Here is a 27590-nt window from a genome sequence, read left to right as displayed (position 1 = left end):
CAATCCGCGATCGAGGTATATGAAGCTAGCCAATGGAAACACAGCAAAGAGAGCTGTAGTTAGATTGAGAGCGCGAGGGGCAGTAGCAGGTCTCAGAACCTCTGAGACGGCGGCGAAAAAAGACTAATGGTAAGCTAGGTACTAGCCACCTAATTGTATTTACACACCGCTACCAAGTGGGCCACGTAATCATATTATCCTGTGTTTCGTGAATTCACAGGATATATGTTTTATTATATTTTAGGTGGTCTTCCATCTTCCGTCTGGCTGCTATGTAACGGTAACGTTAGCGAGCTTGCTACCAGTTGTATTATGTTGTATCAACAGCACAGCCCGTCTGAGACAACACATCCTTGTCTGTCTGACAGCACAGCTTGATGGAGCTAGCATCGCTGTAAATTTTTAGCATGACACACAATCATGGTTACTGTGGTTAACAATACGGGATGAAATAATTATTGCCTTTGACAAAATTACCGACATTAAACCCGCATCTTAATAAAAAAGCCTAATGCATCATGTTCCTTGATTTCTCTGCAGACCCAGCATGAGGAGCCAGTCATTCCAGTAACATGGACAAGTACGAAAAGGTGAAGAAAATTGGGGAAGGTTCATTTGGAAAGGCCATCCTTGTGAAATCAAAAGAGGATGGACACCAATTTGTCATCAAGGAGATTGGCATATCTGGAGTAAGTCCCTATGTGTAATATTCCATAAACTTCACATGTCATAAGTAAGGTGAGTTCCCATCTACCACCTCGTTCTTTTACATGCTCTTTCCCCTTTTTGCTTTGACAGATGCCAAGTAGAGAGAGGCAGGAATCTCGAAAAGAAGTTGCTGTTCTCGCCAAAATGAGTCATCCCAACATTGTCCAGTATAAGGAGTCTTTTGAAGGTGTTCACATAATCTAAAGATTTTAGAAATGCTCAGAAACAACCACAGAGATAACCCACTATTATATCCTGGTGCACGCAATATAATGTGTATTTAACACATTGCCTTGTAAACTTCTTTTCAGAGGGCGGATGTCTGTATATTGTGATGGACTACTGTGAGGGCGGAGACCTCTTCAAGAAGATCAACTCTCAGAAAGGAGTACTGTTCTCAGAAGAGCAAGTAAGCCACTAAGTCTTTTGAGACAATCATGCTCAAGATATACTTGTTGACAGACTGGAACAGTGTTCAACATGTAGATGACATCAATATTGCATATGTACTGGTGCTATTTTATATCTCTGCTTGGTGTTGTTCAGTCATTAGACTTACAAAGGACGTAGATAGTGAAAGCTGGTACTGTATGTTGGTTCACCACTTTCTCCCTTGCCTAGATCCTGGATTGGTTTGTGCAGATTTGCTTGGCACTGAAGCACGTACATGATCGAAAAATCCTCCACAGGGACATCAAATCTCAGGTATTGCTTCATGCACCATGTGATCTTTTCTCTGTGATTGCGAGTTGTTCATTTGTCATTTATTGTACAAATATGTTTTTACACATTGTCTGCACAGAACATATTTCTGACAAAAGACGGGACTGTGCAACTTGGGGACTTTGGAATTGCAAGGGTGCTGAATAGGTATGTACGACGTCGTCTGAATAGATCTGCAAGACTTGGGAATAGTGAAGCATAATACAATTAACTTTCCATTCTCTTCTCATTTTCAGCACTGTAGAACTGGCAAGAACATGCATAGGAACACCCTATTACCTATCACCAGAGATCTGTGAAAATAAACCCTACAACAACAAAAGGTAATAACTTGATGTTGTGCTTGACTCATTCGTGGTGTAAATTAATATTTGATCGTATTCCAGTGGACAAGCACTTCCCTTCCCCCCCATCAAATAGTGAGTCATGCAGGATTAGCTGGTGGCTTCTGGGTATCATGTCTCCTCTTTACTGAGAGAACCTGCTTGCGTATATCTACAACAGGATGCTAGCATTGATTTTCTTTTGAAATATTTTACACATGCATGTAATCTAATCCACTTTAGTGACAACCAATGAAGTAAATTAAGAAATCTCTGTATTCAGTCTGGAGTTTTCTCAGTGTTGAATTCCTCTTGTTTTTGATAAAGGAGGGAAAAGTATTTTCCAAATGACTGTTGATACATAATTGAATGAATGTAAACCTACCCCAGAACTTATCCCTGCCTATCCATGTGTGTGCTCTCTCTCCTCTCACTTTCCCTACTTTCCCTCCCTCTGCAGTGATATTTGGGCCTTAGGGTGTGTCCTGTATGAAATGTGCACTCTTAAGCATGCAGTAAGTATTCAGTGTGTGAGCTGTTTACTAATGAATTTATATTTAATGTATCTTATGCAACGTTGCAGTGCTCTCTCTTTTCATATGTTCTGTATGTGTAATGGTTGACAAGCTGAGGCTGCGGTCGAAAAGTCAAAAAAGGACTTAGAGAAAAGACAACTGTGGTGCAGCGAGAGAAAATACATTTTTCAGTGTGTTCCACAATGAGGGTGTTTTAGTGAAATTCGTGTAGCTATATAGTATTTTGATATCATGATGATATTAACTAGAATAACTGGATTTAAAGAGAAGAAATCTATATTTATGCATTTGGGCTTCAGTCGATCAGACAAGGATTTCCATAAATTTTGGATCGTGTCACAAACAAAAAACAGTTTCTCTGTTACTTCTACATTTACGTGGGTCTGCAGTGGTGAAACTACAAATGGTGCGTCGCTTTAAATGTTGCAAGGAATTGTGGGACAAAATTATCTTCTTTCCTTTTGTAAAAGAAGGTCCAATGTTTCCTCTGCTAAAGGAGATAAGATAGGAAACACTGAAGCTCCTTTCCTTAATCATTTAGAGAATTCAACCAGCTCTCATCATGGCTGCCACTCAATTAGGAACCTTCCTAATTAAAAAAGACTTTTCAACTGCAACCTACATTTCAAAGAATGGCTCCTCTTTCTTGATTTTTATTTTCAATCACACTGTTATTGCATATGATCATGTAAGATTTCCCTCAGTGATTTCTCTGCCTTGGTTATAACCGTGTGCTACGTGTCTTTCTTCTCAGTTTGAGGCTGGAAACATGAAGAACCTAGTTCTGAAGATCATTCGCGGCTCATACCCTCCCGTGTCCGTTCACTACTCCCAAGAACTCCGCTCTCTCTTGGCACACCTGTTCAAACGTAACCCCCGAGAACGGCCCTCAGTCAGCAGCGTCCTGGACAAACCTTTCCTGTCCTGCAGGATCGAGAGGTTCCTCACACCACAGGTACAGGTAGTGGTCTGTGATACAGTCTGAATTTACCTAATCCACACTGTATATGTATAAAAAATAGCTATACATGTTTTGTATTGATTCCAGCTCATCGCTCAGGAATTCCGCCACACTTTCCTTCACAAGCAGCCTAGAGTGGGTGTGTTGCAGGGGCCACCAGGTAAGCAAACGCTGCTGCTGCTCAATTTGAAGTGTAAGGGAGCGTTTTAAATCATAAAGCCTCATTACAATTTTTATGTCATTATAGCATCTGTCAAATGACTCTTAAGTGTTTGTGAGAGCGGGGGGTGACTACAAGAAAAAATACGAATTTTGTAAAACCTATTCATGGGAGTTTTAAAGTCACAGTGCGTTTATAACTTATTTCTGAGTAAATCAGAATATGTGAGCCAAGTACACTTATGAAAGTTATCTGTTGAAATCCTCAAGGTTTGACTCAGGTTGCTTTAACATGAGCATAGATTAGCAAGTACAGTGTTACAGAGCTGTAAAGAGATTGTTGGCCTCCACCCACACCTCACTGTCCTGGAAAATAAGGTCTTGTCTTGTGTTATTCTTGGCCTTTTGTGTCAAATAAACAGTTGGCTGCTCACTCCAAATAACATTATTATAAGATGTACTACATATATATATATATTATGAGATTATGAAATGTAATTGGGTTTTGGGAAGTAGAGGACGGAGCAGCTTTACAATGTACAGTAATTTTCAGTTTGTTTATTTATTTGCAGCATGGATGCTACTCATTATTGTTAGTGCTGCGCAATGAATCGAAATCGCAATGTCCTTAAGTGCAATATCCAAATCTCACAAGCTGCAAATGTTGTGATAAAGGTGAAATGTGACACAACATTGTTGTACATTGTTGGCACCATACGTGTTGTGGTGCTTCAGAGACACCCTGGTCTACAAATCATATTACTCACTAATCACTATTTGAATTGAAATCACAATATCTGCCAAAAATAATCGCAATATGATATTTTTTTTTTGCAAATCATGCAGCTCTAACCTGCATAGTCACCAGCAGCGTGTGTCTCTGCGTCTACTTGCAGCCAAGCGTCCTGCCCCTGGCTCCATACCCCTTGCTCCAGCCCAGAAGATTACCAAACCAGCCACCAAATACGGAGTGCCTTTAACTGTGAGGAAGGTGTCAGATGCAGCCAAAAAGCCTGCAGAGAGGAAACCAGCCGTAAAACATAAACCGGTTAGTAGGCTGTTGAAGTTGATGTCCAGTGGCTCTGGGTTTGTTTTGTTTTGTTTTTTTTAGCTTCACTCGTGTTTTCTTTTTGTTCTGGGTGTAGAAGAAAGGGAAAAAAAATAAAAGCTGTGTTTGATGTTGAGCTCCTAGTCTGGCATGTCGGAGGCCTCTCCCATCTGTGTGTGTCAGTGTCTGTTATTACGTCATAGTGTGTTGGCAACCTCTGAACCCCAGTGTCATATGTTGCTCAGGCCCCTCTCCCAGCAGCCCCCCAGAGAAGAGAGGACGAGGAAGAGAGGAAAAAGCATGAGGTACAGCTGAGAGCCCTGCATAACTTGTATTTACTATTGGATTAGCCTCCTTTTTTCTTTCCACATTAACACACACATGAAGGTGTGTGTGTGCTCGTACCAGCATTTTTCATTTTTCTCCCTCTCATTACACTTGATCCCTACGTTCACCCCGGAGTGTTCTGCCTGATTTTCTCTTTTAACCGACCTTTCCCTCCTCGCCTGCACAGTGACAGAGCAGTCCTGCTGCCTCTTGCCTCAGAGCGGCTTTCTTTAAGATGCCTGTTTCTCATTGACGTTCTTTTGCCCTCGTGCTACAGGATGGCATCAGAAAGAAGAAGATGGAGCTGATTGAGAGGGAAAGGAAGCAGAGAGAGCAGGTGAGCACACTGTTGAGTCGGCATGTAAAGTTTGTGATTGTTTTCACACTTTCAGTTGTTTCCTTTTATCTGTGTCGTCTCCAGGTGTTCCTGTTGAAAGCAGAGCAGATGAAGAGATATGAAAAGGAAAAGGTGAGTGGTGAACACGTCCCTAGTGGCTATAATTATTTTTTTTCTTTTTATGTATCAAGTCTTTACTGTAGTAAGTGGGATCAATTGATCATTTGAAATGGTGGATGAACTGTATATCACCCGTGATCTTTTATAGATCAATCGTATAAACCACGCCAGGGAACAAGGCTGGAAGCATGTCTTGAGCTCTAGTGGAGGTAGCAGCCCAGAGAGGAAGGTACTGGATTCTCATTTCCTTTTACTCAAGACATCTTTCATATTTAAATACAGCACATATACTGCGCAGCCCTTCCTTTATCGCTCACAACGACCTTGTGTCCTGCAATCTCAGTGTTTTGTAGGTGGTCAAAAGAGGGCTGCAGGTGTCGGCTCCTCTGTCCCAAGCAGAGGCCCTTATGAGCACTACCACGCTGCTCTGGACCAAATGGCTAAACCACAGCCTAAAGACATCAGCAGGGAGGGGTCCTCCGCAGGACCAGGCAGTCCCATTCGGTAAGTTCAGACGAGTTCGTTTTGAGGTATGCTTAGGTGTGTTAAATATTTATGCCTCCTCGCCGAGGACAGCCGGAGCCGGGGGCGTATTGTTTTTCGAGTTGTCCGTCCGTCCCATTCTCGTGATCGCGATATCTTAGTAACGCATTGGCAGAACTTCTTCAAATTTAGCACAAACGTTCACTAGGATTCAAAGATGAACTGATTAGATTTTGGTGGTCAAAGGTCAAGGTAGTGGTGACATCACAAAACACGGTTTTAGCCTTGTGAACGCGATATCTCAGTAACGCCTTAACGGAGCTTCTTCAAATTTGGCACAAACATTCACTTGGACTCAAGGATGAACTCATTAGATTTTGGTGGTCAAAGGTCAAAGTTCAAGGTCACGGTGATCTCATTTTCTTATGAATGCAGTACATCAGGAACGCCCAGAGGGAATTTCATGACTTCTTCAAAAACATCTTTTCAGTCATAACTCATGAATTAATTCACTAATTATGACACAATTTAACTCAAATGTCTATGAGGATAAAATGAAGTGATGACATTTTATATCCAAATGGTCAAAGGTCAACTTCATTGTGACATCATAATGATCTGCAAAAAAACACCTCTGGCTATTATTAGTCAGTGCTGTAGCTCAGGAACAGAAGAGGAGATTGTGACCACATTTCCTGTAACTTGGCTGGTTGACGGAGGCGTAAAACCAAAAGGCGGTAATTCTAGTTTTTTTTTTTTTTTTTTTTTAATGGCATTGCCTCTGTGTGTAAGACGTGTACCGGCTGCTGCTGGTCCGGTGCTGCCAAATGGCCCCGCCCAAATCCTAAACCATGATGCAATCAAGAGAGAGCTTCAGAGGCTGGAGCTCGTTTCTATACAGGCTCGCATCAGTAGGTCAGTCGAGCCGCCTCTCTCTAATCAGTAAATCACACTACACGTCTCATGAAAATGAGAAGCATTCAGTTTTGAATTTTGTTTTCAGGCAGCGTGGTCACATGGCCGCTGACCGGGCCGATCAGGTTGAAGAGTTTTTGCAGCGTAAGAAAGAAGCCATGCTCAACAAAGTCCGTGCTGAGGGACAACTGGTACGTAGAGGGACTTATACTGAATTTTCAATGCTAACCTCATTGAGTTTTTCCCCCTGTTACTGAGATGCCAAACCTTTTCCATCATGGTGATTATGACCCTTCACATACCTGCTGTGGTTTTGTATGGACAGGCTTGAAACCTGACACTGATGGATCTTCTATGAGGAATGTTAGAGCTCCATTAAACAGATTCTAATATTAACACTGAATCAAACAACGCAGCACATTAGTGATGGATCAATTAATCTGTCGGCTGATATCTGGCATTTCGAGGTAATTGCTTCTGAGGCCGACAAATAAAAGTGTCAACAGACATTGAAGTAAAAGTTAGTTTAGTTTTTTTTACCTACAGACATTTTTTAAATTTAAAATAAGAAGCAGAATGCTGATTGCAGTTTTTACTTATGAAAGAGACGATGCACATTTTTTATTTTCAAATATTTTTCACTGTTCAAGTGAATCATACATTCATGTTAAATAAATGGTCATTTAAGTTTTTTTTGTCTCTTTTGTTATTATTATTAAATTGTTGTAATTTATCAGATGCAAAAAATAAAAACAACATATCATCAGCATTTTATATCAGCCATCAGCCGCCCTGCTCTCTAGATATCAGCGTAAACATCGGCCATTGAAAAACTCATATTGGTCGACCACTAATGTGCATTATTAAATTGCTGCTAGAACTTCCAAACCCCCTGAGAATCAGCCACTTTCAGCTCATAGTTTTGGTTCACTGGTTACCAGCGGCTCTCACTGCCCACCACATCTAAAGCCATGAAGCCCACTATCAGCTTTAGCTCATACAAGCCTATTGTAAGCTACCTGCCAAGTTCATGATGGTAATGAGCCAAAGTAAAAACATGGCTGGTAAAGAAAGGCTTCAAGCTGAGAACTCAGCCTGAGGTGCACAGGGCCTTTAATACAACTTTAAGACAGCTGATTTTAACATGACATTAATCTGTTTTTAGCCAGTAGGGGGCAGAACAACTCCATCAGAACCTGACTGACACACCTCAAGTCGTTAATAGCCACAGTGTTGGCAAACATTTCCTTACTTTAACATCCAGGAGACGCAGTTACATTAAAGTTGTGTTTCTGATGAATGTAAGTCCAATATTTACTGGTCTAGTTTGGTCTCAACAAACCCCTGAGAAACTTTTCTGGGTTTTTAACCTGCTGACAGTCGACCTTCTTCACCAGTTACTCCGTGTGTCTGCTGTTTGGTGCTTGGCAGGTAGAACACAGTTTGTTCATCAGCACGTTTTCTTTAAAGCAGCAGCTGCTGGAAACATTGATGAAATAGTGAGACTGAACAAAAACAGCAAATTCGTCAGCTGTAAAAACCAAATCAATGAGCTCAATGGGCTAAAAGCCCTTAGAGATCCCTCTGTGGGTCCATCACTGACTTGATGTGCAGTCGTTTGATACAGTATTAATATCAAAATATTGATTAATGCAGCTTTAATTATCTCCTGGCCCCATCTCATGACTGTTGTGACAGTTAGATGTGCGGCCTGCGTGCTTCTAAAGTCTGGTTAAATTGAACGGTAAACAGGGCACTCGGCAAAACCTGGGTGCAATCTATGGAAGCCGGGCTGGTTCGCTTCAGTGCAGGAGACCCAGAGCCAACAAAGAGGAGGAGGTAGGAGCCCAGGCTCGAACGCCCAGCCTCACACTCCACCTCACTCATGGCACGTCTGACTTGGCACGTCTCATATGTCTGCACAAAACTCCCTTTGACACTCCCATAATTCAACCCAGCAACTCAAACCCATGCCTACTCCTCCCATATTGTGTGGTGTCCCAGTGTCCAGTGTGAGCTGTTTCACTATTTATGTATCCCTATTATGGCCGTTACTTTTCACTACAGTAAATACCATTGGTTTTGTTTGTTTATTGTGTCTTTTGTCCCATTTTGAATAACCTCACCACCTCAGTTTTGCAGTGTGTGTTACGGCTTCTTTGCTTTGAATGGATTGCATAAATGTCTTTTTATTGTTACTGCGCTGTTAACTTCAAAATGTCTTATTTTACTCTGGCTGAATGGATGATGTGCAGACGCTAACTTCACATTGTGTTTTGAAGGAAGCTTTACCAATTTTGTTTTGTCTTGTTTGAATGTGGCTGCAGATATCACGGCTGCATCCTACAGCGCGTGTCTCTGTGCAGGTCTGTGTAGCGTACAGGATGTGACATGTCCGTGTTTGTTCTCAGGAGTACTTGAAGAAACTGAGGCAGATCCGTTTGCTGAACTTCAATGAGCGTCAGCAGATCAAAGCTCGACTCAGAGGAGAGAAGGTACAATCCTGCGCTCTGATATTCTGAGAGCACCTTTCTTCAAAGTGTTTCCAGTTTTCTTTGACATTCTTTTTTGTCGGTGCCGTTTTTCGATGTTTGTTTCAGTATGACAGCGACGGTTCAGACAGCCAGGAGTCCACCGAGGAGGCGGAGCTCAGGAGAAAGAAGATAGAGGCTTTAAAAGTGAGTGTACAACCAACATAAAGCATTTACATTTCCCGCCATATTTATACAGCTCTTTTCAAAACATGTTTCAAATGTATTTCACTGAAAAATCTTTATTGTAAGATTTTCAAATCCTCTGAAAGAGAACGGTGTATGATGGACAAGAAATTACAGTATATATATATATATAGAGTATAAATACATAAATAAATACATTTTGGTGATGAAAAATACTTTTTTTATTCCTGTATTTTTACATTTATTTATTTATTTATACTTATGTAATTTTTTGTCCTTCATGAAGATGATCTGAGTCTAATTTATTACAGATTCACAACAGAGAATAAATTATGCACAAAAGCATCACAAGAAAATATGCTTTAAAAAGAATACTAATCAACATCTTACAAAGAGACAACAGAACCAATGTGTCCGCAGCAGGGAGTCATTAAGCTGGCAAATAAATGTATACATAAGAAGAAGTTCTGACTCATGCAGCCACAAGCATTTCTCTCTCTCGGCCTCCTAAGTGATATCATCATTATACAGGGAGCTGTCTGAAGTGTCTGTCAGCTGCTTTTCTGCAGCTTGACCACACGAGTGCAGCAGAGAGCAGTGTGCCATCTACATCTTCACTCCATCTGTGCCACACTTTAAACTTGCATAAGAGAATGTAAGCTGTCATTTACCTTATCACAGACACTAAGATTATAATCAGACAGTTTAAAGAAATGTTAGACTTCAGTCCTCTTTAGTTCAACAGATCATGACGTGCTGCTTCTGCCTCTCCCTCAGCTGTCTCATTACCTGTGTCAGCAGCTTCACTGACCAAACACTTGAGAATTGAGAATGTGACTTGTCTCGTTCAGTTGTCTCGTAACGTCTTCCTCTTTCCCGAAAACGGTACAAGGGAGCGAGCAGAGAATAGTTAATCGATTGCAGGCGGCGTATTTCTGATGGATTAAAAAAACATACCAATGAAATCTCAAAATGAGAAGGGCAGATATTTATACTCGAGTAGCCGTTAATATACCAGGGCAACCCGTCAAAGTCTATGTGCGGGAAACCCTGCTGGAGACGTGGACTAAGGACCTGCATATGTAGCGTGGTTCACTAAAGTATTACCAATCATGCAGCCAGTATTACAGGCTTTCATTAGTTTGGACCGATCATCGGGATAAAGATTCCCCCCCTTGTCTGACGCCATTGTTGACTCTGAGTTGTTTCTTCAGTTGTTTTAATGAGGAATTGAAGGTCAGAGATGCAGCCAGATGCTCGACCGAGCAGGCGCTCTGTTGGTGAGCTGTACAATCCTGTAATCAGTGCTCCAACTCCCTGGCAACCAACATAGAGGAAATAACACTAGGCTGTTATTGTCACACCTCGAAGTTGCACTTTCACCTCTGACTGCAGTTGAGAGAGTGAATTTTAGAGAGAGACGGGAGTAAAAACGTAAAGTAAAACAGCAGCTCGATGGATGAGATTTTCAACTGGAAGAAACAAGATTTTCATTTCATTTTAACTCTTATTTTCATCAGAATGCATTTGACCATACCGTCATCATTCTTCATGTGTATGTGTGTATGTACCTGCCAGGCCCAGGCTAATGCCCGTGCTGCTGTACTGAAAGAGCAACTAGAGAAGAAGAGGAGAGAGGCGTATGAGAGAGAGAAGAGAGCTTGGGAGGACCATGTAAGCTCTTTCGTCCTTTGTTCCTCCCTCACATTCCTTTGTCGTTACCATTACTCTGCCTTACTGGTACATAATGTAATCCTGGGTATTGTGTATTGTGGAAGATTGCAGCTCGGGGGGTGAAGGTTGGCATGTCAGCAGGAAACGTAGCGGCGGCGGCGGCAGCAGTAGCAGTATCCACTACCTCTGACAGTCCTCTTCCAGAGCCCAGTCCCTGTCAGCCAGAACCAGCTGCCAAAGCTTCAGCCCTGCCTGCATCCAAACCCTCGACCTCCACCCCAGCTATATCCATGACTGCCGCCCTGAAGAACGTTGGAGCAGTCAGTACACATTCACGAAGCCTCTCATGTCCTACATCCGTATTTGTGAGAGTACGTGTGGCTTTGATATATCCATTCTGCATCTTGTGTTTGGCAGATGACTCCACTAAAAGAAAAGCTGCCTGAGCCAGAGACTGCCACGGTCATACAGGTGAGTGTGGGAGTTGTTGGTGATCATTCATTAAATTAACTGTGAGCTGAACTAAATCTCCCCTGATTCCATGTTTGGAAAGATATTGCCACTTCATGCTTTTCATTTAACAGAGTGAGAAAAAGCAGATTCTGCGCAGACTTAACCAGAACCTAAAAGCCCAGAGTCCAGTGGAGGAGACCGAGGAGCCGCATCCACCTCTCGCAGAACCAAGTCCTGTTCCCCAGCAGAGCCGGGCGGACGCAGAGAACCGCCCCTCATCGAACGGAGACCGAAAGAAGTGGGATGCTGCAGAACTGCCCGTACTTCCTGTGGCTCAGCAAACTCTGGGGGAAACCTGCGCCACAACGAGCAGTGAGTGAGAATACTACGTGCCGATCAATACAAATACAAACGTATTGCTGCGTCTGTAAAAGGTTTTCTGAAAGCAGTTCTGCTCAGTTTTTTCAATTCTGTCACCAGCCACCTCAGTGTCTCCAGAGGACAGGCCGTCTTCCGGTGGAGACAGGAAGAAGTGGGAAGTGGTGGAGACGGGGGTTCCACTTGTCCTCCCTGTAGCCCAACAAACTCTGGAGGAGACAGGCAACATGACCATTGGTGAGTCGTCTTCTCCCTGAGTGACGTGCACATCTTTTGAAGATTGAAACAGTGGCTGCATAAAAACCAAGAGTCCCTTTATTCCTGTGTGTGTGTGTGTGTGTGTGTGTGTGTGTGTGTGTGTGTGTGTGTGTGTGTGTGTGTGTGTGTGTGTCATGTCTCAGAGCAAACAGCGGGGGAAGTTATACGGATGGGTGTGCTACAGGAAGAAAATCCCAGGAAGGTGTGGGGAGCGAGTCCAGTCTCTCAGGTGCTGAGGGTCCTTCAGGAGGCGGAGCTTCAGCCTCTCACCCAGCAGCTGGAGAACGTCACCATCTGTGAGAAAGAGTTTCCCAGCCCCGGTCAGTCTTCAGTCCCTCTTCACGTTCTTACCGTCCAAATGAGACTAAGACTGTGTCTCAGCTCATGTAATTCCCTTAGAGATCAAAATCAATGTGGTGAATTGTGTATAAACTCACTGATTGTGATTTATTTGTTCAACTCTAGCACTTCAACCTAAAACCTAAAACCTTCTCTTCAGCTGCAAATGGCAGAGCACTGTACTGTATGAAGTATGTATGTATGTAGCTAAACGGTTACAGTGTGTGTGTGTGTGTGTGTGCAGCAGGATGTTGCCTGGAAAAACAAAACTTTGTTTATATAACACTTTACAAAGTTACAAAGTGCTTTACAGAAAGAAAAAGGGGAATTAAAAACAAAAGAAAAACAAACGCATCATAAAACAGAAGTAAGTTACATAAAAAAATAAATTGTCCATATCATGGGAAAATGAACCACAACAATTTATTAAACATTCATAAAAGTTTTCTGATAAAAGAAGAGTTTTAAGAGACACTAATGATGATCCAAGTAAACACCCACTTCACATGATTTGGAGCGAGGCCATTTAATGCTTTGAAGGTGATGAGCAGAATTTTAAAACAAGCAGCCAGTGTAAGTTTGCAAGTCCTGGAGGGAGCTCAGACTGATGCAGCATTAAGTGCATGACAGAAGTCAAAGCATGAGAAATAAACACGTGCATGACTTTATGTGGGTCGTTAGGAGACGGGATTGAGCAGATGTTTGTGATCTTTTTGAGCTGAAAAAAGCGTGACTGGACAACATTTTTCGCTTGTGCATCAAAACAGAGGTCTGCATCAAAAATAACTCCTAGAATAACAACTAGAATTTGTGGGAGTGAGTATTATGACCTCAGACTACCAGAATATACTGACTTACAGAAGCTTTGCTCTCTGCAGATAAGCCTAACCAGGCGGCCGCACCTGAGACTGTGAGGACACCTGAGGAAGTGTTGACCTCTAAGCCAACACCATCTGCTGTGGCTCAGCGCCCTGAGGGTCAGGAAGAGAGAGCAGCTTCAGCAGAGGCCTCGCATCAGGAAGTGTGTGTGGCTGGCACAGCAGAAAGACTCGCACTGCCGCCCGACCTTACCGATACTCAGGGTTAGTCTGTCACTCAATCTGATATTGATCAGATATTTATTCCTCATTTCAAAGTATATTTTCAGTGCAATACAATATCTATCCTGATTCCTTTCAGATCCAGCAGACATGGAGTCAATGGTTTTGGAAGAGACGCCTAAACAGGCCTCACCTCGCCCATCTGCCGTGCAGCAGGCGTGGGAGCAGGAAGCCCAACAACCATTGTGACTGTTCATCTTTATTATTATTATTATTTATAGTAACAAAATACTTTCACAATATCTTAAATACATTTAAAGACATCAAAGAAAATAAAGTGTCTGTCACTTACAGGCCACCAGAGGGCATTAAGAGACCAACAGGCACCAAGGAGGGAGAGAAGAGTGCAGAGAAACCAACAGACTCATCTGGTGAGACTAATGTTTAGTGACTCAAAGCCACTCTATTTTTCAGCAGGACTATTATCTTAATTAAATCTGCCACTTCCCTCCCTCTTCCCAGGTTTAGCACAGTGCGAAGAGCCTCTGTTTATGAAGTTGTGCTCCCCTGCCCACCGCCGCACCGCTGCCCTCGCAATCCTCTCAGCCCAGTCCTCTGTGGATGAATCATCCTCCTCCCTGGCCTCTCGCTCACGCTCCGTCTCACCTCTGCGCTCCAGACACCACAACTCCCTCCTCATCGGTCTCTCTACAGGCATGTTTGACGCCAACAACCCCAAGGTGATCACCGGCTGAACGTTACACCTTTGACTTGTGTCTGGTAATTACCTTGTTAACGATGAGGGGGGGGGGCGTCTGAGGTGTAATGTGACAGTGTGGGATCTGTGATCAGGCGAGCGGATGTTGCAGGGTTTGATGAAGTTGAAACTTGTTCTTGTTCCTGGCGTGATGTCGAGGCTTGTGTGGTATTTTTAGGTAAGGTTTCAGTCTTCTTTATTAATGAGGGGGTCTGGAATAGACCCAGCGCCATTAATCACAGAGTCTCAACCTGCAGTGGGTCTGATAGGACAGAAAAAGCATCTATCAACCTATATCTTTCATAACCTTCATCAGGGACAGTGAGCTCAACATTTTTCATATCCACACGGAGAGCTACATGGAATATGAATGCAGCGGGTTTTATCAGTGTGCTTTCCTCATGCATTACAGTGCTAGATCCCATCACCCTTCACCATCAAAATATATCCTTGTGTTGTGCCTTGTGCCTGTCAGATGCTCCGGACATGCTCTCTGCCAGACCTCAGTCACCTCTTCAGTGCTCAGCAGGAGTCTGCAGCTGCTAGAGCTAACGTTGCCCCTGACAACAACCTGGAAATTGAGGACCTGGATGAGGCGGCTAAAGATGACGACCAGTCAGAGACCGAAGAGTAAGACTGACAGACACAAATGAAATCTAAAGAACAAAGATATTCTCAGGCCCCACGAACCATAAATAGTTACACAGTGGATGTTCTCTGTTGCACAGTACGAGTGATTTGTTGGTAAATGCATTATAAATCATCACTTCTAAATATACTGCTGCAGTCTTGAAGGCAAGTATTTTAATAGTGATGAGGTCTTGCCTTACTCTCATTCTGTCAGTCATTTTGAAAGGGTGAGAGACGGCTTTACAAAAAGGTGCAGCTTTTTCCAATACAGGGCAGGTAATGGCATTCTGTGTGTGATAAGAATATGCTCTGTTATCCAGTGCATATGAGGATGAAGACCTGCGGGACATCAGGGCGTCCATGGAGAGACTCCTGCACGAAGAGGGTGAATTAATGAGGAGCTCTCCGGAGGTCGGAGCGGGAGACTTCAATGGAAACCCTCCAGAGAGCGAAGACCAAGAGTTCTTCAACAGGATCGCGGCCGAGATCGATCAGGACAACAATCAGATGGCTGTCGACGATGATGACGAGGACGATGAGGAGGACGAAGAGGAGGACGAGGAGGAAGAAGGGGAGGACGATGAGGACGAGGAATGCTCCAATGGGAGTCCCGCTGATGAGGAGGCAGGGGAGTTGCTAAGCAATGGCGTGGGAGAGAACCACAGTAATAACAGCCAGCTCAATGAAGAGTGGCATTCAGGTAGGAGAGCTGTGAAAATATAAGACTTAACATTTCCTTTTTTTAATTATAATTATTGAAATGCAACTATTATTCATTATTTTGAATACTAGAACAAACAGCGGTACATCTCAGTGTTTCCTACTGAACAGTGTTTTGCAGAAAGCTTTCAAACTTCCTCAGCTTGTAAGAATTAATATTGAATGTCAGATGATTCATGCATTTAATAAAGATAGGACATTTAAGCATCTCAGTATTATGAGAACTGATGAATCCCTGCTGCGATACAGACGGCAGCGGAGAGGACCAGGGCGGAGAGGCTGAGCATCACGACAGCATCTTCAGTCGGCTGGAAGAGCTTCGCTTCAACCTGGAGCAGCAGATGGGCTTTGAGAAGTTCATTGAGGCCTACAATAAGATAAAGGTATAAAATATTTATGATTTCTTTTCTAAATCTGGAGGTCGTCCGTGAAAACTCGACCAGCAGACTGAACAGATGTTTTTGCTGCTCTAGGCGATACATGAGGATGAAGATGAGAATATTGACCTGGGCTCCAGTCTGGTGTTCAGCATTCTGGGGACTGAGCACCAGCATCTGTATCCCAACATCCTTCATCTAGTGATGGCAGATGGCGCATACCAAGAAGGTTAGCAGCAGCAGTGGATTGCATATACTTTTACTTCTTTTCATCCCCATTTTCCACAACACTCCTCCTGAGTTTCTAGGTCACCCGTGTAAACCAGTAAAATACACATTCATCTCGTTTTAATCGTTCTGGTCAGCAGTTGTCAACAGCTGTGCTGAATTGTCCTCGTGGTTTTCCCAAAGAACGCAGCTGTGTCAGAGTACAGTGAGCGTTTAATCGAATCTGTAAAATCCTGTCCTCTTTTCTCACATCGTGAAGGGACCAAATAGACGTGAAACACACCCTTAACAGTCTTTCTCTGTCTTGCTCTGTGCCAACAAGACTTAGAGTGTTGAGTTTGACAAGTTTCCCTCCGGACGGGAGCATCTTCAGACACGTTTTCTCACTGAAAATCTCTTATTTGACAGCTCTTTTGTTTGTCTATTTTTACTGTCTTCAGTAGAAGAAGTGAATATCAGATGCAAACGTCAAATATCCCCCTTGAGGAGCCATAGAGCAATAACACTGGGTATATTTTGAAATAAAACTGAGGCAAGCTATCAGAGAATAAAGCGTGTGGTGTAGTAATTTTGTAAAGTCTGTTAGTTACAGTCACAATTATGCATCACACCTACGTTTCACACACACAGCTCTAGGTTTCAGGTCAATTCTGATGCCTGTCGCTGCCGTTTAAATGTCTATTTGCATCATTGATTTGCCAAACTTTCAGCTGAGCTCATCTAAACCGATGAACTCTGCCTGTCTAATGAATTGTCTGTCTCAACATGATCCTCTTTTTCCTTCCAGATAATGATGAATAATGGTTTCTGCAATCGAGCTGCTGGCAGCTATGACAATCTGCTAGCTATCTGATGTCTTCCCATGACGCGCATCACTGGCAGAAGGATCTATGCATGAGGTGTCGCAGCCATGCATCTAACAGTGTTTCAGGCACACTTGCATGATGAATAACTTAGTGCACTCAAGGCTGTATTTCATACTTTTGACTATCAGCACCTGGCACTATTTTCTAACCGGTGTCCGTTCAAAAAGTGCATTATCAAACACATGTTCTTCTTCACTTACCAAAGTTAACTGTCAAATGTTGTCAAACAAATGTCTGTAAATGGATGACACACGTGTATTGTCGCACTGATTAATTGTATGAACTATTTTGTTTCACTTCGTTTGTTGGTTCAGTTAGACTCTGCAGTGGCATTTTATTTTGGCGGGCAAAGATCTGGTCCTCTCAGGTGCTCTCACATCCTCACCCACAGCGTCGCAACACAAACCAGGTCACCCTCAAAACAGATGTACCGTGATTTATTCAGAACCAGAGGAACCTCCTTTTCTTAAAACTCTTTTCACCAAACAACAAGTTAAATATTATCTAATACATTTTCCACGTTTCTTACTGTTTTATTTAACCCAGATTAATTCAAAGATTATTGTGAGACTGTTGTATGTTGCACTGTAGCGAGCCGGTGGCACTGAAGTGCTGGACGTGATATCGTGAGACAGGTCGGATTGATGTTCAGTACAGAGTTGTACTGATGTAAGCAATGGTACAGATATGAACAATAATTCATATATAATGATAAATTAAGTATTGTAAATATTTATATGAAGTAATAAAAACTTTTTTGAGAACACGAGCACTGACATTTTTCATTTCTTTCTGCCTATAAATTAATATCAATGTTCGTAAAGATGATCTTATTAAAGCTCTTCAATTTAAAATACGATTCTAATGGTTTTAGAAGAGAATCGTGCTTCTTTTCACGGGTCGTCAGACTGTGGTGCCACAGGTAAACACGCAAGACTATTTTCATCCGCAGCCCTTCAACAGGCCACTCGCCCTTCTGTCAGCAAGCAAGATTTATTTGTAGATGCAGCCCCTGTGGAATAATATAACACGAGCCTCCAGTATTCTCACACCACACCACGTCTGATTTAGTGCGACAGGAGAAGTGGGTGTTTCCTCTGCGTTGGAGCATGACCAAGTAATTGGCTGTAGTATCCTTCCAATAAGAATAAACAAACCAATCTGATAATGGAGCTTTGCAGCCTTTGATGACATTAACACTATTACTTTAAAGGGTTGTAACTGGAGCTCAGTCCGGATCTGCCTTTACACAATTAAAATTAATTTGATCAAGATTTTGTTTTTATTTGGGTTTTTTTTGTTAAACAGTCGCATATATCAAATGTCGGGTTGTCAGCCCTTCCATTAGAAAGCAATGATTAGAAACAGTGGAAATCATTTTAACTTGAAGATAGGAATGTTTGACTTTATAATGAGGAGCAGAGGATGTGGGAGCCAAGAAGTTAGACTGGAAACAAGGCCAACAATCTGCAGGTCTCCATGAGTTGTTATGCTCCCAACAGCCAATTTAGATCCTGGCGCTGCGGTAATGGATGACACCGGCTGATTTCAGACACCGAGCCTGGCGTAAAACTGCCATTATTTAGATGAATGTGAATGCATTTCCCCCATCTCTGCTAAAGTCATTCCATAATTCAATTCAAATGTAAAAGCCCAGCATGCATTTCAAGTTGAGGTTGCACATTATGTGCCAAATTGAATATGCAAATGCAAAGTCAGTTTCACACGTCAATTTTCGTTTTGCATGTCGGGGTTTTGCATGAGATTATACTGCAAATACATGACAGATATGATTTATAATGATTTTGATATTATTCATAACTTATTACTATATAATAAATTATAACTATATAGATTTATAATAACATTTTTATTCAAATTAGAAATTAATTTGAATTTTGATGCCTTTGTGAACAGTTCTGCCTTCCACACCGTCCACTTTAACTTTATTCAGGGTGTAAGTCAAAGGCTTCAGGGTGTCGTATGCTGTGCACAACATCGCACTTCATCCAGTATTCATGCTGCACGGTGGCGCTGTGTTTGTTTGTTGTTCCTTTTTGTGTTTAGTGATTCTGTTATATGTGCTATTGTGTGACTTGTATTATGCATGGGTGGGCGTTTTATCTCAGTGGTGATTTGCATTCTGCTTGTTGAGAGGCGTATACAGTAAGGCTGCATGAAGGCAGGCAACTCTCTGAACTGTCTGTACAAACACCACGATAAGAGCATGAGAGGTTGTGACAAGATGCTTGTGGCTCTCTTTGAAGTGTTTGATAAGGAAAGCACATTATTGGCTCAGTCTGGTGTCACGGTATATAGCACCTAAGCTGATTTTGTTAATATCTGTTTCGTATTAAACTGTCTGTCTGAGAGATTTGTTTTTGAATTAATAAAATATATCTACTTGGTTCTTGGGCCTATATTGGTTTAGTAGTTAAACACAAGAGAAAGAGGTTATCTTAATGTCATCTTTCTAAACAATTTGTTTATTGTTCATGAATTGTGAATATGATAACGTATTAAAATTAGTATTAGTATTAGTACATAGTAAAATTAGATTGAACAAAAAGACAGATCAGAATATGCTTCAGTCTAATACGCTCCCACACAGTCTCTCTGTTTGACATTATACTTGGGATGAAATTAAATCAATTCTTGTTTTGAATTTTCCATAAGGCCTGTGTTTGGCTTGATCCCAGTTCTCAAAGGGGGAAATCACCCCACAGAGAAATATACGCACTCAGCCGTTATCAGGCAGCATTCATTGACATTCAGCTATGGTCTCTAATCTAATTTAAAGGCTGGTTGCCTCAGGCTGAGTTTGTAAGTTTGAAAGCCTTATCAAAGTAATACAAATGGAGATTACTGGATGCGAGTGTCCTGATCTTAATAGCATATTAAGCCTGTGAGATTTGGTTTGGTTTCAAATTAAAACATCATTGTTTTAAAGAGCGAGTTATGTAGCATTGTCAACTTGAGAGCAGCGCTGTAAATGAGAGCACTTTGCTTTTTGATAAACGGTCTTTCGTTTTGGTATTTGCTGCATTTCAATACTTCGTCTTGAACGTCTGTTTATAGTGATGTGCTGTACAAGAGAAGACAATATTTCTGTCAAGGTTCATCCCTTCATGGAAATAGGGACATATGTCCTGTCATGTCCTCTCCTGCTTCCCCATTTATAGGCAGCAACACAGCTGTCACCTACATCATATGAGGGTTTGTGTCTTTCTTTTTGTGTGTGTGTGTGTGTGTGTGTGTGTGTGTGTGTGTGTGTGTGTGTGTGTGTGTGGTGTGTGTGTGTGTGGGTGTGTGGGTGTGTGGGTGTGTGTGTGTGTATGCTGATCTTGTTTTTGCCCTCAGGTGCAGACATTATGGAAAAAGTGTGGCCTTTCATAGTCGACAATCGTTCCCGTTGCTTTTCTGAATAACATTAAACAGTGTGGGCTGAAGCCTTTTCAGAGAACAGCACTGAGTATGTGCAGGGTTTGAGTGTGTGGTAATACATAGGGGTCAAGCAGAAAAAAAAGAGGGCAGGGGCCATTGTCTGAGTGGAGGTGGAGGGGCGGAGAGCTGCCTCTTCACAGTGAGGAAATATGACCCGAGGGCTCCTGCCAGCTCCTGTGAGATCACACGTGACAGAAGAGAGCCACCTCCACATAAATCTCCTTCTTTATTGCTCCTTTCTTTTCCTCTCCTTCATCTCTCCCTCTTGCTCAATATGCAGAGTCCTCTGAATGAGATAAAGATAAATCACATATTTATTTTCAGGCAGCGTGTCACTTGCTCCTCACTCCTCTCCCTCAAGCCCTTTTGTGCTTGTGCCTTTGCTGTGAAGGTTATGAGGAGTCAAAGGTCTCTTCCAAATGTATTTTGTGTAATAAAAGCAGCACCTTTGGAGAAGTGCTCCCCCTCTCCCTGCGGGCTTGTTGTCTATTTTTATATCAGCTGAGGACAGGCCCATCAGTTCGTTTTTGCCTCAAGAATAGATACGGGATATTCTAGTCCACAGAAGGGTACTTGTACTAGAATATTATTATTTTTGCTGTGTAAAGATCGCATTAAACAGACAGGGCCAATTAGACTTTTCTTAAAACACAATTTATTTAAAAGCTGCAACAATAACATGAAATTTCATCGAGCCGGACAGATGCTACCAAGCTTCAACATCCTCTACGTGTGACTTGGTGTCAGTTTGTTTCGACCAGGGAATGAAATAAGTAGCTATATAATATTGCTGGAGAAGAACCGAGAGGTGAGAGGTTTGGAAAATTTGCTTGTTTCACGAGAAAATAATGAAAAATGTGACCACCAGATGTCCCTATTCACTCTCTGGTGCTCATCTAGCTTCAGTAGTATAAGTCTATCTTAGAATAAGACAACTAAGAATAAGACTAAGGTAACTGTTATGTCCACACAACAGAGTTGCTGTCTGTCTGAACATTACATTTATATTTACATTTATTCATTTGGCAGTTGCTTTTATTCAAAGCCACTTACAAGTCAGGTACAACACTACAGCTTCAGTGCAGTAGGAAACCTTGGTGTCAGAGCGAAGTACCACAGTGAGTTCTGCCCAAAATGCAACAGAAAGAGAAAAAAAAAAAAAAAAACATATCTTGTTGATCATTTGAGGAGCTGTGTCATTTAACCAGAGCACCAGATGTGCTGGCTTTCAGTTCACTGCAGAGCATGTCCGCAGGGGTAGCCAAATAATGAAATGAAAAACAAGCTATTTTCCACTCTGTCTGGGAAAAGATGCTGCCTTGGACACATCATTCATTACATATCATTAGATGATTCAGTTCACGCCCTTTAGACGCCGCCTTCCGGTGCGCCTCGGAAATTCCAGTGTTCCACTGTGGTAGTCCTCTGTCCTCAGTACGATTTGGCTCCCGGGTGTTTTTGGTTGGAAATATGATATAAATTACCACGCTGACATAAAGTAATCGTTCGTAGAGGCTGTGGCCTTCCATTACAAATACATATTTGTAAGTAAAGCGACTTTCCAAACGTTACCGCTCAGGTAATTTGTCGTCTCGTTCATGTGTTCGTAGCCCCCTGTAATTTACCACTTTCCCGGCCGCGCTGGAAGCCCGCACCCCCCCCCTCTCCCTCCCCCTCTCCGGTTGTTTCCAGCAACACAGTCCAGCAGAACAGAAGTAGCGTAACTAGCATGGCGCTCGGAGCGGTTGGAGTTCCGTTGTCTCGCCCGTATCCTTTTTTTTTTTTTTCACGTTAGCTTTTACTGAAGTAATCTGACAGAGGTGTGTTCACACTCTACGTTGACCGCCTTTAAAGGGGAAAACAACAGTATTTTTCTCCTGAATACTCCAGATAAGTGGCTTGTAGATTCCAGGTAGCTTTGCTAACTAGTAACGTTAGCAAGGAGGCAAAAAAAAAAAAAAAAGGAAAAAAAAGAATTGGGAGATACGAGGCAACAAGAGGAGGAGTCCTGTTTTGGAAGAGGTAAGCTGAATTGTGTTTTTAGATAAATTGCTTTCTGTCCGAGAAGTTGTAGTAGAGACATATTTTCAAGTACGTATGCTGTAAAAACTTCTAGTCGTCAGTTACTTATCGGTTTTCAACATTAAAGTAGCCCCCCCGCCCCCCCCCCTCGTTAGCGATCGACCGTTGCTAGCAAACTTAATTTAAAATGTATATTTGTAGTTTTGATTTCTCTAGTTAAACACTGCGCAGAGTAGTAATGTCGTAAAAAAAACTACACTAAAGTATCAGTACACGTTTTTCTTGCTGTTAACTGTTACGTAATATTGACATTTTTTTCCCCGGAGTAACGTTTCACTGCTGCCGTACAGGCTGGACGCTTTTGGATGTTTTTATCATTTAAATGTCTTCTTATGACGTCAGCGTGTGTCAGATGGGTTACCCCAGGCTGACTTTGTCATAATACGTTTTTATTTTTCACCAGGCAAAGAGTGTTGACTGCCTTCTTTGTAAATTCCTCTCTTATGTTTTTGCTCTTGAAAGACAAATCACAGTCTTTCACTCAGGGACTGTTGCTGCAGGTTTCTCTTTCTGTCGAGCTCATGTTGTTTTAACTGTCAGATCACAGTTACCAGGTGTAGTCATCCGCTTTGGAGTAAATTAGATTAACTTGGCCTCCAGTCACTTACACGGTGATCTAATGCCAAACTATAGGGCAGGAGTTTTGTGTTTGTTCAAATGCTGTCAGATCATCACTGAGCTACAGGATTAAATGTGACTGATGGCGTCAGTTTTTCTGTGTGAGGACTGAAATGTGCTGTTTGTTATGCTCAGCAAATAATGCAACCCTGCTTAGTTTCAGCCATATGTGGTGTCTGTTGTGTGCACACAATGACCTGTTTCTTGTCTGTACAGTTGATTAATCTGCTTGTCTTGACCCTCTTTTTGCAGCTGATGCAGATGCCATGGCCATAGCCGAGGTATGGGAGTGACGTGACAGTACTGGTCCTGCTTCCAAACAAAACTCTTTATCAGCATCATGTTTTTCTGCTGAAGTCGAGGCAGAACACGCAGAGAATGGACGAGTCAGTATTGTTGGATTTGCTTGAGTGCCCTGTTTGTCTGGAGCGGCTGGATGCCTCGGCAAAGGTTCTTCCCTGTCAGCACACCTTCTGCCGACGATGCCTCCAGGGCATCCTAGGCTCTCGCGGCGAGCTGCGTTGCCCAGAGTGCCGGACATTGGTGGAGTGTGCCGTGGATGAACTTCCCAGCAACATCCTCCTTGTGCGCCTGTTGGACGGCATCAAGCAGAGGCCTCGGAGGGCTGGTCCTGGGGCTGGAGTCTGCACAAACGGTACGCCTGGAGCCGTGGCCAGAGCACATGGCAGTGGAACCAGGGACCAGGGCACCCCAGGAGCACAACCCCAGCGAGCTCAGGCTAAGAGCACCCTTGTCCGGGTTAGTATACTCAGTGACTAAACATGGATCAGTGAGCATGAATCTGTGTTTCCCATTGTTAGGGTCAAGCTGAAACAAAACAGAGAAAATCTGTGTGGATTAAAAGCAGCATGTTGCATTACTGGCTTTCTAATCTTTGCTGCGGATTAACTGTTGATTAACATGGTGATCCAAAAGCCAGCCAGTTGACCAGCAGCCCAACAATGCTGATGGCAGTGATTGAGAGCAGTTTATAGTTGAGCCAACGAATGAGTCTGCTCTCTGCGCCGGCTTTTTCCTGTAAGAAGGGCGTGCAGTTCTTTCATAGCTGCTGACAATGCCATATGCCAAAGTCTCTCCTACACTTGAGATCCTGCTGTTGTGTTGCTCGTGAATGTACATGAGAAACGCAGGGTGGGGTTGTTTTATCTGCATTACTGAGAGGAGTTGTACAGTCAGAGAAGCAGGGGGAAACTGTAAAAGGCTAGGAGCCTGTTTTTCAGTAGTGTCTTTTAAACACAGGGAAATAGGAAAATAACACCTTAGATTCCTTTTTGTTGTAAGCTTCCATGAGTACAAGGAACCATGCTGACCTTAAAGCATCAGTATTTTTGTCCTTCCCAGATGAAAGCAGGTGCTGAAGACAACAGCTTTGATGGCATGTCTTGCATTAGTGTTTAGATGTTATCTTAATATCGTTTACTGAACCATTAACAACAAATTGATCTTTTTCTATTTTACACTCCTTTATGGGAAAACCAATAAACATTATATTCTTGCTTTTATGTATTATTTATAAAACTAGAAGTTTTATATATGTGTGTGTGTGTGTGAGAATGTGCTACTTTCCTCTGTCCAGACTATTTGGTATATGAATATAGCACGGTTCACACCAGAGAAAAATGTTAACATTAGAAAGTCAGTAATATTGTTTTTACACCTGAATTGTGAAGATTCTTTACATTTCCTGCTGCAAATTTACTCAAATCACACTTAAGATAGTATTTGTGATGGTATTGCTTGATCAGTATTTCACATTTAAAAACCAGACTCCAAGAAAATGAAGAAGACCCACGGGCCCCTGTTGGAGCAGCTCTGGTCTCCGTGTAGAGCGGATAGGGGGGATGAACAGGTCAAGGTCCTGTGTAGAATCACTGGAATGTCAGAGCGCTGATAATGTATCTACCGAGCCATGCAGGTACGAAGATCAGAGACCTCGCTCTAAATCGCTACCGGGGGACCGGCCTCATTTGCCATTCTATGACTTCAGAGGACTCGTGCTCATTTCAAAGCCATTTTGTTCATTGTGGAATTTCCCCTCGATTCTGAAAAGCCTGCTTGTTGGTGATATATAAAAAAAAAAAAAGGTGGACACTTGAAACTACCATATTATTTCACCCCTCCCCTGTTTTTAAGATTGACAGTTGATTACAATCCCTCAGTGGAGGCATGGAGGGTACACTGCTCCGACATGCACACGCCATATCAAAGTGTTGTGTGACAGTGTGTGTAACTGTGAGAAAGCCGTTTCCTATTTTCATCGCATTTCCAACAATTTTGTAGGATGTCATGTTTCTGACTAATGGCATCTCTCAAGTCTGTTCTGCCGTCTTAAGGCGTTCTGCTGATGACAGAGAACAAGAAAAGACGTGGTTGTGCAGGTGTAAGATTTTCAGAACATAAAAGGCAGAGATCAAAGCTCTTGCTGACTGCCCAGCCTGGTCTCTGGCCAGTGCTCCATGGGGACTGAGCGCTTCAATGCCCCTGGGTGACACCCTCATTCCCACTTCTGTATTGTGACTTGTCTGTCCCCTGCTTTTTTTTTTTTTTTTTTTGGGGGGGGGGGGTTATCAAGGCTGAAGCAGCTCTTCTGGTGCCGTTCTTATATGGCTGGGAGGGGAGAGCGGTGGGGTCTTGCCTGACAGATGCACAACAGGGTTTTGTTTCGGGTCCCCTCTGATCTTACGAACTGACCGACACTTGTAGAGTGGCCAAAAGAGATTGTGTGTGTGTGTGTGTGTGTGTGTATGGAAGACTACCAGTAACAGAAGCTGATGAGTGTTAAGTGAAGGCGTCAGGACCAAAAGGGTCAAATGTTTAGTGAGTAACCTCGTACAGTCAGCTTTCTGCCCCCCCCCTAAATCTCTAGGGTGGCAGCAGTTGTTTGACACTCTGTCCTGGCATTTCTTTGATGAGGGGAATGAAAGGGCTCGTCTTGAGTGTAGAGCTGTGGTTGTCTGGTCAGGTTGATGACTCACCTCAGTGGTGCTCTGTTACATGGATGTTTTGTCTTCCCCTCGCCCTTGTTGACTCATATAACACAGTATTTTATTCACACAGATTGAAAACAGATAGCTCTGTGGTATTTTTGTGTGAGAGCGAGCAGAGCCATCGGAGCTGTCTGGAGGTCAAAGGTCAGGGTTCAGGAGTCATGTCAGTCAGGGGTCGGAGCCGACGAGTGAGAGGAAAGAAGAATTAGAGAGAGATTTCTGAGGATGTCTTCAGTTATCATCATGGAGCCCTGGAGAGTTGAGCCTCTTCTCCCACAGACTTAGAATAGACCTTTTATGATAGTTTCTTAAAAGTTGTCATAAAAGCTTTAGTTTTCATTTGTGATGGTGGTTGTATATTAGCCACAGTTTAGAGTTTAGGTTACATTTAGAGCTCTAATATGTGGAATAATGCTTGTGTGATAATGTTTTGTTTTTTTGTGAATATATTTTATTGGCATTTTGGGAGTCATCACTATACATTTAAAGGAAAAAAACAATGACATGAAATGCTCCTATTATATGTGTGATAATGTTTTAATCATAACAACAACCTCACTTAACCACCTACTGGATGAGAGCGTGTAATCTTGTGTATGTGTGTCTGTCTTTGTGTGTTTAGTTGATGGGAAATGAGACACTATTCTTCCCTAAGCTCTTGGGAATGTAATTAGGTCATTGTCTTATCTTTGGTAATGAGCACTTTATACAAGGAAACTTTTTTTTCTCTTTTTATAGGTCTCTCATGTTTCACAGCCTCTTCCTCCTGCCATTATTTCTCATTATCTTCAAATCCACTGAATTGATTTTAAGCAAACAGAAAGAAGAAAACAGCTTTTTAATCTGGTATTATTTACTGATTGAAGGAAGTTGTCTCCTGTCTTGTTACCAACAAGACATTGCAAAGTTTTTTGTTCCTCAGTTATTTTTAAGTTTAAGTTTGCGTGTTTTTGTCCTGTCATTTTTGTAGTTGATTTATTTCTTCAGAGAGAGAGAAAAAGAATGCTGTTTATGGGTTCCTTATGTAGAAGTAGTTCATTAAAATTCCTCTGCACCTCCCTCGTTTGAGGTCGATGAGTCACACTGGCCCTCTTTGATGACATCATACTGTTGTTGAAGCCTTTCCTCTTCGCCGGCTGGCTGACCTCTGCCTGTGCGACAGAACCCCATCATTACACCCTCACTCTGCCCACATACTGGCAAACTCTTACTTACTGCTTTCCACTGGGAATTTTTCAAGAGGGCCTTGGTCTGCTCATTCCTGTTGCTCTCTCAACATGCTCACACTTTTCTCTTGCCTCCTCTGTATTTCCCACGGAGGTCCACAAGTAGTCGTGACCTTATGGACAATGTGTGTCAGGGATTTTGGAGCCACCTGTAATTTTCTCTTCTGAGTCACT

General features: G+C 42.5%; 2 protein-coding genes across 8 annotated transcripts in view; both read left to right on the top strand.

Annotated features, from left to right (window-relative positions):
* The first annotated feature begins 71 nt into the window (after nt 1–71).
* On the top strand, nt 72–17807 carry nek1 (NIMA-related kinase 1). 6 transcript variants are annotated; one of them, XM_056379207.1, is made up of 36 exons: nt 72–129; nt 541–689; nt 799–895; nt 1020–1117; nt 1330–1413; nt 1511–1578; nt 1668–1754; nt 2215–2269; nt 3045–3245; nt 3339–3411; nt 4307–4458; nt 4704–4763; nt 5063–5122; nt 5207–5254; nt 5391–5471; nt 5586–5746; nt 6518–6640; nt 6729–6831; nt 8393–8479; nt 9052–9135; nt 9241–9318; nt 10897–10992; nt 11097–11312; nt 11410–11463; nt 11577–11817; nt 11926–12060; nt 12225–12401; nt 13299–13502; nt 13600–13705; nt 13815–13891; nt 13983–14200; nt 14693–14847; nt 15168–15547; nt 15817–15950; nt 16041–16173; nt 16960–17807. In XM_056379207.1, exons 2-36 carry the CDS (start codon nt 573–575, stop codon nt 16971–16973), a joined length of 4257 nt encoding a protein of 1418 aa, XP_056235182.1. In that variant the 5' UTR covers nt 72–129; nt 541–572; the 3' UTR covers nt 16974–17807. The 6 variants fall into 6 exon arrangements, with proteins under 6 accessions (XP_056235182.1, XP_056235181.1, XP_056235183.1 ...); XM_056379206.1 differs by lacking the exon at nt 72–129 and adding an exon at nt 264–280; XM_056379208.1 differs by lacking the exons at nt 72–129; nt 4704–4763 and adding an exon at nt 264–280.
* A 4380-nt stretch (nt 17808–22187) lies between these two features.
* Nucleotides 22188–27590, top strand: part of sh3rf1 (SH3 domain containing ring finger 1) — a 31950-nt gene continuing 26547 nt past the window's right edge. For both annotated transcript variants that reach the window (XM_056378752.1, XM_056378750.1), the window contains exons 1-2: nt 22188–22504; nt 23435–23941. In XM_056378752.1, coding sequence (XP_056234727.1) covers nt 23561–23941 — 381 coding nt within the window. In that variant the 5' untranslated portion in view covers nt 22188–22504; nt 23435–23560. The remainder of the gene's footprint in view (nt 22505–23434; nt 23942–27590) is intronic.

The sequence above is a fragment of the Seriola aureovittata genome, chromosome 6, assembly GCF_021018895.1.
Source record: "Seriola aureovittata isolate HTS-2021-v1 ecotype China chromosome 6, ASM2101889v1, whole genome shotgun sequence".
Lineage (NCBI taxonomy): Eukaryota > Metazoa > Chordata > Actinopteri > Carangiformes > Carangidae > Seriola > Seriola aureovittata.
The sequence above is the reverse complement of the archived record's forward strand: the minus strand, read 5'-3'. Positions and strand labels throughout refer to the sequence as shown.

Bases quoted from the DNA above. Each gene is read 5' to 3' on its own strand.
- nek1 (XM_056379207.1), top strand. From the start codon at position 573: ATGGACAAGTACGAAAAGGTGAAGAAAATTGGGGAAGGTTCATTTGGA. The intron at 9,319-10,896 runs GTGAGTGTACAA...TGTACCTGCCAG, and splicing joins AGAAGATAGAGGCTTTAAAA to GCCCAGGCTAATGCCCGTGC. The intron at 13,706-13,814 runs GTGACTGTTCAT...TGTCACTTACAG, and splicing joins CAGGAAGCCCAACAACCATT to GCCACCAGAGGGCATTAAGA.